Genomic DNA, 12,585 nt, shown 5'->3' on the forward strand with positions numbered 1-12,585 from the left:
AGGTTTCTAAATATTATTATTTGTGTTATAAAAGTATTGTTATTTTAAATATTTTTATTTTTATTATAATTAAAAGTATTAAAAAAATATTATTATTTTTGTTATAATTAATAGTATTAATATTAAAAATATTATTATTTGTATTATAAATATTATTATTTCTATTATTTATAAAATAATTAATAAATTTGAAAAAAAATAATATCAATATTGAAAAACAACCTTAGATTTGATTGGAATGGTTAATTAAAAATTATTATTGTTGTTGTTGTTATCATTAATAAATTTCAAAAAATACTATTATTACTATTGAAGGAAAACCAAATTTTCTTTCAAAAGATTAAAAAATATAAGAATTTGGAAAAAAAATTTTAATATTATTATTTATATTATAAATATTATTGTTGGGTCTGGTATTACAGCCAGACTCGAAGCTCTTGAGTCTGGACCCAGCAGGATTCAATACTATAACTTTTTATTTTTTTTATTTAATTTTTTTTCATATGGTAAAGAGAAAATAAATTGATAGGAGTTTTTTTTTATATTGTACAAAAGTTGGATGATGATAATTTTTTGTTATGATAATTTGTTTTCATTTTAGGTTGGGTTGAATTTCATTATTAAAGCATGTTTGTTTTTGCATTTCAAAAATACTTTTTAAAAAATTTGAAATTTTTTTATTTTTTCTTTACTTCAAATTAATTTTTTTTTCCCTCTTGAATTGTTTTCCTTTTCTCTTATGTAATATTTGTTATATTGTATAAAAGTTGAGTGATGATAAAAAAAATTTTCATTTAAGATTACATTGAATTTTCTTAATAAAACATGTTTGTTTTTGTGTTTCAAAAATACTAGCACGTTAATAGTGATGGCGAATGTAGCATATGCATAATCTATTTCAATAAAAAAAATAAAGAAATAAGAAGGAAAAAAACGTTGTCCCACCTATTGAAGGATTATGTTATCTTTAATGGACATAAAAGAAGAATTCATTTAGTATTATTTTTTTTGTTAAAAAACAAATCTTGGTAATTGTAGTGTGTTATTTTTTATTGATTTATATTAGACTAAATGATTTATATATATATTTTAACAAACTTTATTAATATTTAAAAAACAATTTAATAGTGGCATAAAATTTTTATATGTGCATATTCTTAATACATATCTCATATATAATCGTAATGAACTCCTTAAAATAAAAACATTTAGAAAAAATATAATTCTAATATTATTATATTAAAGTTGATGGAGCTCTACATAAACTTTTTATTCACATCATATATTTTATATATTTGTATTATATAAGAGAATTTTTGAACAATCAAATCCATTACAAAATAATTCATAAATATTATAATATAATATTATTTTGGATAATATTATAAGGATATTAGGTCCAGATAATATTATAAAGTTTTATCAATGTTTGGTATTTTTAGATTTTTTTATTCAATAGTTTTGAATTATATATATTATTGAATACATAAATAAATTATGCGTTTGGTCTACCCAGCAAGACCAATAATTTTGGGTACGGCCTCAGTAGGATCCAATAGTAATGGGTCCGGCTGCACCTAGACCCATCAGCATTGGGTTTTGCCTCCAATAGCACTCATCAGTGTTGGGTCATGCACCTACTAAGAACCAAAAGCTTTAAGTCCGGCTGCCTAACAGGACTCAACACCTTTGAATTCCAAGGTTGTCAATTTTATTTCGGTAAGTGTTTTGTTTTTTCAATTAGAATGGAATGTTTCAGTTTCGGAGTGTTTCGGCGTGTCGTTTCAGGGTTGTATTGTTTATATATATATATATATATATATATATATATATATATATATATATATATATATATATATATATAAACAATACAACCCTGAAACGACACGCCGAAACACTCCGAAACTGAAATAATTATAAACAAACATAATTCAAATTCAAGATAAATTAATTATAAATTATGCAATACTAATACAATGCCAAACAAATATAATTTCAAAATTTAAAATATTTCTAAATAGTTAAGATTAAATAGATCTTTAACTTAAAGTAATTCGAACTTAAACAAAATATTAAAATATTATGAAAGTAAAATATTTTAACACAAAGATTTTAAATATAAAATTAAGTCATTGTTATCAAGGCTAATAGAATCTAAATCATTCCTTATTTTGCTCAAATTCCTACAAAGTATAAACATGAAAAAAAAAACAACATGAATATAAACCATATATATTAGTGATAAATCTAATTTTAAAAAATTAATATCATTGTTAATGAAAATAGTAATAATAATTTTCAATATTATTATTAATATCATTGTTATTGAAAATAGTAATGAAAAAGAGCTTTTTATACTTGGTTTAATTAATGAAATTGAACAAGGTTCAATTTCATTCAATGACTTTTCAAGAGCGAAATGGAACATGTGGAATAAAACCGGAACATTCCGGCTGAAATTTAGCTAAAAAATCTAGAACGGACCGAGATTTAAAATGAGATGAAAATTTTTCCATTTTGTTTTGTTTTTTGAATTGGTATGAAATGTTTCGGCCATTCCGAGCGAAACGAAACAGAATTGACAACCTTGTTGAATTCAGGTGCTTGGATCTAGGGGTGTTCACGGTTCGATTTAGACTCGAAAAACCAACCAAACCGAATTTCAGTATTTTTGAGAAATATTAACCAAACCGGACCATAAACCGGTTTAAACCGAACCGGTCCAGTTTGGTTAAATCCGATTTTTTTGGAAAAAACCGAGAAACCTAATCCCATCATATATGGGTTTTTTTTTTGTTTTTTTTTTTAAATTGGCTTAGCCTTATATTAAATTGAGTTTAAAATTTACAGCAACCTGATCAGCTAATTCCTTTTAATATAAATTAAAATCTGGACATGAATTAAATCTTAGAGATGCTAATTCCTGATAAGCTAATTCCTTTTAATATGCTTCTCAAAGTGATAAATCAATGCAACATGCAAGATGCATGATCAAATTTAAATACTTCAAATTAAAAGTCTGTTTGCACTAGAAAAGTTAACATTAACAAGCAAATACATTATCAACCAACAATAAATTATCATAAACATTCATCATAGTTTGAAGAAAAAAACCTAGCAACACCAGCATCCAAAAATTCGAGCAATGGCAGCATTCAAAAATTCCAACAAGGATAATGCTATAAAAAAACACTAGCAAATTAGAAACATATTAGAGTTCAACTATTAAAAGAATTAAGTATGCAAAATGTTAAGGAGAATTAATAAGGTAAAGTAAATTAATTACCCAAAACAATTATATTTCAAGATTGCACCAAACCATCAATACTACTTACAAACAATCAGTTGATATTTTTAAACTTTCATCAAATTCTATAAAAACATAAATTAAAATGTTAGGTTCATATAATTGCAAAAAAGCATTTGTCACCTCTCTATTCTAAAAAACTTGCATACTGTAAGTCTGTAATGGACCAATTAACAGAATGAACCTAACATTCTGACTAAACAAAATGAACCAATGATTTATAACAAATCATACATTGTAATGGACCAATGAACACTGTTCAAATCCATTGAACAGTGATAAGATGTAACAATTAACATGTCAACAGATTGATACAACAGACAAATATAACAATTAACATATCAACAAATTCACCCGACAATAGATTCACTTGAATAGTTGAACTTATTATTGAACAATGAACATATATAACAATTAACATATCAATGAGATCATCTACCAGAATTGATACAACAGACAACAGATTGATAGCTAAACAAAGCAATCAAGATAAAATAGATTGATAGCTGATAATACAGATAAAAAAAACCGATAATACATATCAAATCAATCAAGATAAACCGATACATATTAAAGTTAACAATGCTAAACAAAGCAATCAAGAACTCAATATCAACACAAATCAACAGAAAGGAGAGAGGGTCGGGAAAAGGGGGGCGAACCTGAAGAAAGATGCAAAAACCCTTGCTACAAGAGGATAGAAAAAGAAGAAGTAGAGATCAAAGAAGCATCAAAGTTTGAAACAAATGTTACAAGTACAACTTACAAGCACACGAAGGCCATAATTAACACATGGATAAATAGTAAACGTTACCTTGCCATCTTTTCTTTAATGGAGTAGCCCTCTCTTTCTGCTGCAAGTGAAGAGAGACGCCAAGGGGTTTTGTTCGGGTTTTTTTTTTGCTGCAAGTATACTAGATGGATGCGGAAATGTGGGTTATTTACTTATTGATCGGCTAAAGAAGGAAAAGACAGAATCACAGATGCAGGGGACAAGACACAAAGAAGATGAAAATTGAAGAGGAAAGGAAGTAGGCGATAGAACTCTGGTCTGGTGTGGCCGGCGGCTTCACATGTAATGTCATTTAGGGTTAGGTTTTACTGTACTATTTATACCATATCGTTTTTAACTTTATTTTATGGGTGGACCGGTTCGATTCACTGGTTCCAGTGGTAAAACCAAAACCGAACAGGCAAGATTTCTAGTTTTAAAAATTAGTTGAATCAGTTTTTCATCTCAGTTCGGTTTTCTCAGTTAATTTTTCATCGGTTTTCTCGCCGGTTACTCAATTTTTTTAAACATTCCTACTTTATCTAGCTTGGCCACCATACTTAAAACACTTAAAAAGATTCTATATACTCTTTATTTTAAAAAAAAAAAAAAATATTAATCCAGGCCAATATGCTGGTGACATCTACACCACGTTTCGGCTTGTTGTCCAACCCCGACAAGCTTCTTCCAAAAGAGCTGGGTCGGGAAAGAAAGCAGATTAGCAACTACTTATTTTTTTTATTTATTGCATCTAGAAAGCAGATTAGCAACCAGTTATTTTGCAACGAAGCGCAAAACTGGTCAAGGAAAAGAAACCACTTATGACGCCCTCCGCACACCAAGAAGGGCTTTCTTGCTTTTTTGTAATCTATTTTGAGCTTGCATTCATAAGCACGAAAAGAAACAATCACAACATTCAGAGTTCTTACAGGAGAAAATAAAAATGAGTTTAAAGAAAATAAATACTTAAAGTGTTCCAAAAGGCCAGGCAACTACGCCACTGCCCCGTAACAAAATTTAAAAACATGACAAAATTAGTACAGCAGCCAAGAACCAAACTGTGCTCGTCACGAAACTGAAATGCTCACAGCTTGTCCTCGAACTCAGATAATGGGGTCATCTGCTCCTTCAAACCCTTTCGCTTCCTGATTTCTGTAACAAGCTGTGCTGCTTGTGTACCGGCTTCCATTGGATCAGAAGACATCGTGTCCCAATGATCAAAAACACATTGTGGGAAAGCCTGTCCTGATGTTGCAGCCCTCAAAGTGCCGGAAAATCCAAAAGACTCGACAACAGGGAGGTACGCCTTGATATTGTACAGGGGGGTACCGGGCCTCTGCATTTCTTCAAACACATGACCACGTTTCTGGTTAAGAACACTGTAGATGCCACCAAGAGCCTGCTCGGGGGCTTGGATCTCCACCATGTACACGGGCTCAAGCAGCCTGGGCTTGGCAGTCAGCTGGGAGGCATAGATAACCCTCCTGGCAGTAGGAATGACCTGCCCACCACCTCTGTGAATGGCATCGGAATGAAGAACCACATCACAGACTTCAAAGCAGATACCTCGCATGTTTTCTTCAGCCAAGGCACCTTCCTTTGAAGCCCACTGGAAACCAGCAACAACAGAATCCTTGATTTCATTAAGGTACTGAACTCCCTTACACATATCCACAACCATGTTTGGCCCGGTGGTCTCAGGACCAAAGCACCAGATTTTCTTTGCAAGATCCTTGTCCCAACCAAACTCCTCGGACAAGATCTTGCCACGAATCTTTGGATCATCTCTTGGACCAATACGACCATCATCAATAGCCTCTGCAAGCCCTTCTTCCATGGGTCGTGCCTCCATGTAGAGACGGTTGTGCTTGTTAGGAGATTTGCTCATCACCACACGGCTGGACTTCTCTATGACAGTCTCACGGAACGACACAACAGGGTCAGACTTTATGATTTCTGCCCCACCCATAAAATCATCCTGCAAATCCTTCAAACAGATCTCAAGGTGCAGCTCTCCAGCTCCAGCAATGATATGCTCTCCAGATTCCTCAATGCTACAGACAACCATGGGATCAGACTTGGCCAAACGCTTCAGACCTTCCACCAGCTTGGGGAGGTCAGATGCTACCTTGCACTGCACGGCCACACGCACGACAGGCGAGACAGAGAACTTCATAGCACGAATAGGGTGGGCATCGACTTCCTTTTCATTAGTTAAAGTGGCATTCTTAGTGATGAACTGATCCAGTCCAACCAAGGCAACAGTGTTACCACAAGGCACATCCTCAACGGTTTCTTGCCTCTTCCCCATCCAAATGACAGTCCTCTGCACACTCTTCACATACAAGTCCTTCTTCTCACCAGGCACATAGTTTGGTCCCATGATCCTAACCTTCAGACCAGTTGTTACCTTTCCAGCGAAAACACGCCCAAAGGCAAAGAACCTACCCTTGTCAGAAGCAGGAATCATCTTAGACACGTAAAGCATGAGGGGGCCATTAGGGTCACAATTCCTGATAGCATTGGCATAAGCATCATCAAGGGGACCCTCATACAAGTTCTCCACACGGTATCTCTGAGCCGTTGCAGGAGAAGGCAGGTGAAAGATCATCATTTCAAGCAGAGCAGTGCTTGCTGGCAGCCAGGTCTGCATCACACGCTTCATCAGAGGCTTTCCCATCAAGTCCTTCTCATCAGACTTCATGACAACACCAAGCTTTTGCAACATGGGCCACAATTTATCCTTCTGATCATTCATGCACGTGTTAATAATCTGTTTGATTGGCTCATAACAAAACTGCACAAAACCACGCTTGCAAGTAGCAGAACCAGTGTTCTTGCTGGTCCACTTCTTGGTAGCAGGATCAAAAAAGTTCTCGCCCCACAGCCTCTCCATCATCTTAGACTCATCCACTCCAAACTTTGAGGCATACATCTTGGCAAAGTTGGTCAAAGTGAAAGCCCAGCCGTGCAAACCAGCAGAGAAAGCAACGGTACCCTTCTCAGGGTAGACTTGACAGTCACCAAGGAGGGGATCTTCATAGGTTGCCATGATGACATTGGCATTCTCAATAACCCTAGAAAATGTCTGAAACGCCTCCTCTCCATCAACCTGGAGCTCCAGGAAACACCTGTCCATCTTGTTAACTGTCAGGACAGGCCTGATCCTCTCACCCAAAGCCTGTCGAAGCACAGTTTCAGTCTGGACACACACACCCTCAATACAGTCCACAACGACCAGAGCACCATCAGTGATACGAAGAGCAGCTGTGACCTCAGATGAAAAGTCAACGTGTCCAGGAGAGTCTATAAGATTGATAAGATACTCATTTCCTTGCCTCTCTCCCTTGTATCTCTTGAGGGATTCATCTGACATCTCATAGTATAGAGAGATGCCAGTAGATTTGATTGTGATACCACGTTCTGCCTCATCTGCCCGGGTATCAGTCATTCGAACATCACCAGCAACCTCTTGGGCAATGATACCAGCAGCAGCGACAAGAGAATCAGTGAGAGTTGATTTTCCTGCAAAGGAACAAAGATCAAATCCAGCCCAACAAAGAATTTCACACATAAAAGCAAGAACTTTCAAAAACAGAAGTACAATAAGCACATAAATAGCAGCCCAAATGTAAAAAAAAAAGACTGGCTCGAAAAACTACATGAGGTATTCAATACAATCCCAACTGCTTACAAAACGTCAATGGGAGATAAAACTTGAGCAATTTAAACCAAGCAACCACATGTCATACAAAAAATAGAAGTTAGTTTTTAGCCGCCTGGTTTTTAATGCTAGAACAATTAACAGACATTATGATTGATCTCACACAACCAACCATATGGAGATTATAAAAAGATAGCTACTACCAAGAAAAGAACAACTTATTACTGCACATACAGGGTGAACTTGAGGAAGAATCACAACAATATTTCCAGTGAAAAAAAAATAAAGATGCTGAGACACATTCACTTAGCAGATGAAGGAGACAAAACTTTACCATGGTCAACATGAGCAATAACAGACATATTACGGATGTTATGCTTGAAGTCCATAATACGCCGAAGCTCTTCTGCCGTAAACTTAACCTGCAGATATCAAAATAACATCCCGTCGCGTAGATAATTAAGAAATAAATTACAGCCATATAGTAAACCACCAAAAAAAAAAGAGAACTTCGTAAAACAGTAAAGCTTACCATTTTGGCTAGTCTTTAAAATTTCACCAAATTATAATAAAAAACAAAAGAAAACACCTGTCACCAAAATATCAACAAGGTCAGCCTAAACAATTCACAGATCCACCAAGAAAATACTCTGATCAAAAAGCAACTACAGATTTTCAAAATTGAAGCATCGATGATAAAAGTACCACAAAAATATCAAAGTTTATCGAAAAAACTGCATTTTATTTAAAAAAAGAAAATTAAACAAGTTTTACAGATGTAACTGCAGCAAAATCATTCAGAAAATCAGTCAAAATCACAGGCGATTACAGATATATATATATATAAGTAAAATTAGGATCTAGAAATCAAAGAAGAATCTAAGCAAATCACAGGCGATTACAGAGATAAAAAGAAGTTATTAAACATTCAACAAGAAAAAAATAGAGAAAGAGAGTGGAAATAATTACGATCTGTGTAAATCTAAGAAAATACAAACTAACATCGATTAGATATGGAAAAGAAACGGTACCTGAGGATGGAAAATGAGAGAGTGAGCACAAAGCTGCAAGAGAAGTGAGGGAAAGAGAAAGATAGAGAGACTACCAGAGGATCTCTCTTTTTATGAGCGAGCAGTGTTTGAAGCTGAAAGAGAGACGCATCAATATATGGAGAAAGAACAGAGGGATAGTTGCGATTGGGGGAATATGCGGTTGTAAATATCTTCACGTTTCACTGTATTCAACGAAGCTAGGGTTTTTTTTCGTCTGTTGACTGGGCTTTAGTCGAAAATCTTTGAGCCCAAGTTTCTTCTTTCCTATTTTATTAACAATATACTATAAAAGGCGTGGGAAAAATACTGTAGCTTCTCCACACCTTTCATGTCCTTTCATTTATTAATATATTATATTATTATAATTGTTATATTATATTATTATTATTATTATTATATTATATTATAGAACTGTCTTTATTTATTTTTTGTTTTTTAATGAATGTTTATTTGTTTGATTTAGTTTATTAATGTTAATTTTTTTTTATTTAGTTATCAGATTTTCATGATACGGATCTCGGGTTTGATGGATTAACCTGATTTGACGAGTTAACCCGGATTTTTTTCTTTTTAATTAATTTTTTTCATTTAGTTTAGTTTGTTGATGTTAAATTTCTTTCTATTTAATTTTCATACTTTCATGATACGTATCCTAGGCTTAACGGGTTAGCTTGGTTTGATGGGTTAACCCAGTTAAATCTAGGTAAACCCGTCAATTTTTTTTTCTATTTAGTTATCAAACTTTCATGATGCGAATCTCAGGTTTTACGGGTTAACTTGGTTTGAAGGGTTAACCCAATTAATTCAATTTTTTTTTTCTTTTTCTTTATTAGTTTTTTTCTTCCTGTTGATTTTTTTAATTAATCTATTTAATTATCACACTTTTATGAAACGATCTTATAGCCAGACCCACATCCAATATTCTTGAATCCAGTGTTGCAGTCAGGTTTAGTTAAACTTGGATCATGTAAATTTAATGTTATTATTAATATTATAAATATTATTTTTAGATCAGGCGTTGCAGCCAAATCCAAGACTTTTGGGTATACCTTTGCAGAAAAACTCAAAACTTTTAAATTTTAGTTTTTTAATATATTTTTTATGAAAAAAATAACCCTCAGCATCGCGCGGGTTATGTAACTAGTTTTCTTTAAATTGTCGTTGCGTGTTTTCCATGGGAGTGCTATAGCTAAATTACCATGCGATGTTCCGGGTACAATTCTAAATTAATTTTCAAAGTAAGAGAAGAATGTGAATGTATTTATTGCCATCATAAAACAATTAATTAAAATTTTGATATTACATAAACCAATAAATCATAAAAAAAAAGTTGTTATTGTGAACTAAATTTTAAAATAAAAGGCTTAAAAATATGCTCATGGAAATATTTGATTTTGTAATATGAAATGTTCTTTAAATTTTTTTATTTAATTATATGAAAATAAAAATAAATTTTATCATAAATATAATAGTTTAAATTTTTTAAAAAAATATAACTGTCAGTATAAATTCTCTTGTTCTCATTAATGATGTGAACCCAAAAGACCAACGATTAAAAATCACAATCAAGAATTGAAATACCCATCCAAAAAAGCTAAAATCAAATTAAAAACTTCTAATCTATTGATTTCTTGAACTAAGAACCAAAGCTATATGGTTAAAACACCACACAAATGATATATTTGATAAATTCTGAAGGTTCAATAAAGAATCCAAAGAAAAAGAGCACTCATGTTATTTAATTTTTACTTGCAGAAAAAATCATGTTTTTTCAATTTTATTTTATCTACTTATATAATATGAAATAAAAATATAAATCATAATTAGCTAACGGACCTAAATTAAATCCCTATAACTAACTAACTTAAATCCAAAACTAAAAAAGAATAAAATAACTCTAATTAGATATTGGATTTAAATTAAACTCACATAACTAACTAACTTAAATCCAAAATTAATAAGAATAGAGTACAAAGTCCATGTTTGTATTTAATGACATATGAAAAGGTTTAAATAAACTCCACCTACTTGGCATGCTTTCTATTCACCTTATTTTTTCCTTTCAAGTGCTTCAAAGATTTATGATCTATATGGATAACGAACTTTTTCAGCTACAAGTAATGTTGTTAAGTCTCCAAGTTCTAACCAGCATGTAAAAGCTTTTTGTCATAAGTTGGGTAGTTCAACGCTTCCCCATTTAGCTTTTCATTAAAATAGTATATTAGTCACTTCTTCTACATTAAACAACTTCAATATCTATCCCTAAAGCATTTATTCCCAAACCATCACACTCAATTCCAAATATTTTAGAAAATTTAGGCAATGATAATAAAGGTACAAAACATAACATTCATTTAATCAAATTGAATGTATGCTCTTATTCATTGCCTCATTTAAAACCAATATATTTCTTAACAATTTTAGTGGGTGGTGCATCTAGTGTACTAAAATCTTTAATAGATTACCTATAAAAACTAGTTAAACCATGAAAACTCTTTACCTCGATAATTGACAAGCGTTGGTCATTCTTTGATAGCCTTTACATTTTCTCCTTAGAGTAATTATGGCAAAAAAAAATCATCTCTACTTTCTTCTCTCACTCTAAGTAGGTTTATGGATCATTTTCTTCCTTGAAACGAGGGGATCCATTTTAATACTCTCAAAGTTCCTATCTACACCATCACAGGCTTTAATACATCATCACAGGCTTTAATATTCCTTATAATCCATCTATCGCGCCTATCACTGTTATGCCTAAATATACCTATATTAACCATTCATGCTTGATCACCTTCATCCTCATCTTCATTTTTTGCATTGCATGCAACACAAAGAATGTGTTCTCATTTTTCTTTTTTGATATTGACTCGCATTTGGAAGACATAATCAATAGTTGTAAAAGATGCTTTTAATAAACCCTACACATTCTCTTACGTGTTTGCACTAAAAAATATGTCACTTCATTTGTGTTTCACTCTTGATTTAGCTTTTCTCAATATTAATCTCATACTCTCTTATCTTTTTCCACTCTTAATTTCTCATTTTTAGTTCATTATTGAACTAAACAAACTCAATCAAAAATAAAATATGTAGTGTTCAAATCATAGAATTCAAAGAAAGACAAAAAAGACAAACAAGAAACAACAAGGAAATTTAGGAAGAAAGAGCAAAAGAAATGAAATTAGGAAGGAATAAGGTTTGATCTAAGTTAAATGGAGTGTAAAGATGAAAGTTTAGCACCGATAACTATTTTAAATAGAAAATTAAAAACCAAAAATCAATAAAAACAAATCTTGAAAAATAAATCAACAAAACAAATTCATGATTGAACTTCATGACTTGCGTTTATGATTTCTTTTTTTTTTCACTATAAAATGCAATTAACTGAAAAATACAATTGAAAGAAAGGAAATTAAGAACACAAGCTATAATAATTTGCACTAACTATTTTGATGAATACATACAAGGGGAATTTTAAACCTATATGGAGTGATTTGAGGCAAAGAATAATTATCTATGTTGTAATCTTGAAATGAAAAGAAAATGAAGTTTGAACAATTACAAAAACAAAAACAAAACAAGAAATTAAAGATAGTGAATTTGATTTTAGAGCCAAGCTCTGATACCAAATTCATGTGAACCCAAAAGTCTAACCCTAATAACCCACAATAAAAAATTATACTACTCACCCAAGAGAGTTAAAATCATATTAGAAAACCTCAACTCAATGATTTATTGAACTAAGAACTGAAGGTGTATAATTAAAACACCACAAAAATGATATATTTGA

At 32.1% G+C, this 12,585-nt stretch overlaps 1 protein-coding gene across 1 annotated transcript; it reads right to left on the bottom strand.

Moving 5' to 3' along the window:
- Positions 1-4,797: 4,797 nt before the first annotated feature.
- Positions 4,798-8,960, bottom strand: LOC133673107 (elongation factor 2). The gene is made up of 4 exons (XM_062093759.1): positions 8,775-8,960; positions 8,276-8,332; positions 8,078-8,165; positions 4,798-7,604 (listed from the first exon to the last, which is right to left on the bottom strand). Exons 2-4 carry the CDS (start codon positions 8,276-8,278, stop codon positions 5,164-5,166), a joined length of 2,532 nt encoding a protein of 843 aa, XP_061949743.1. The 5' UTR covers positions 8,279-8,332; positions 8,775-8,960; the 3' UTR covers positions 4,798-5,163.
- Positions 8,961-12,585: the final 3,625 nt, after the last annotated feature.

This window comes from Populus nigra, chromosome 14 (genome assembly GCF_951802175.1).
Source record: "Populus nigra chromosome 14, ddPopNigr1.1, whole genome shotgun sequence".
NCBI lineage: Eukaryota > Viridiplantae > Streptophyta > Magnoliopsida > Malpighiales > Salicaceae > Populus > Populus nigra.

What these genes read in the sequence shown, in the direction of transcription:
- LOC133673107 (XM_062093759.1), bottom strand. An exon ending in TATTGCTCATGTTGACCATG is followed by an intron (nt 7,605 to 8,077) that starts GTAAAGTTTTGT and finishes GTTCCTTTGCAG; the next exon opens with GAAAATCAACTCTCACTGAT.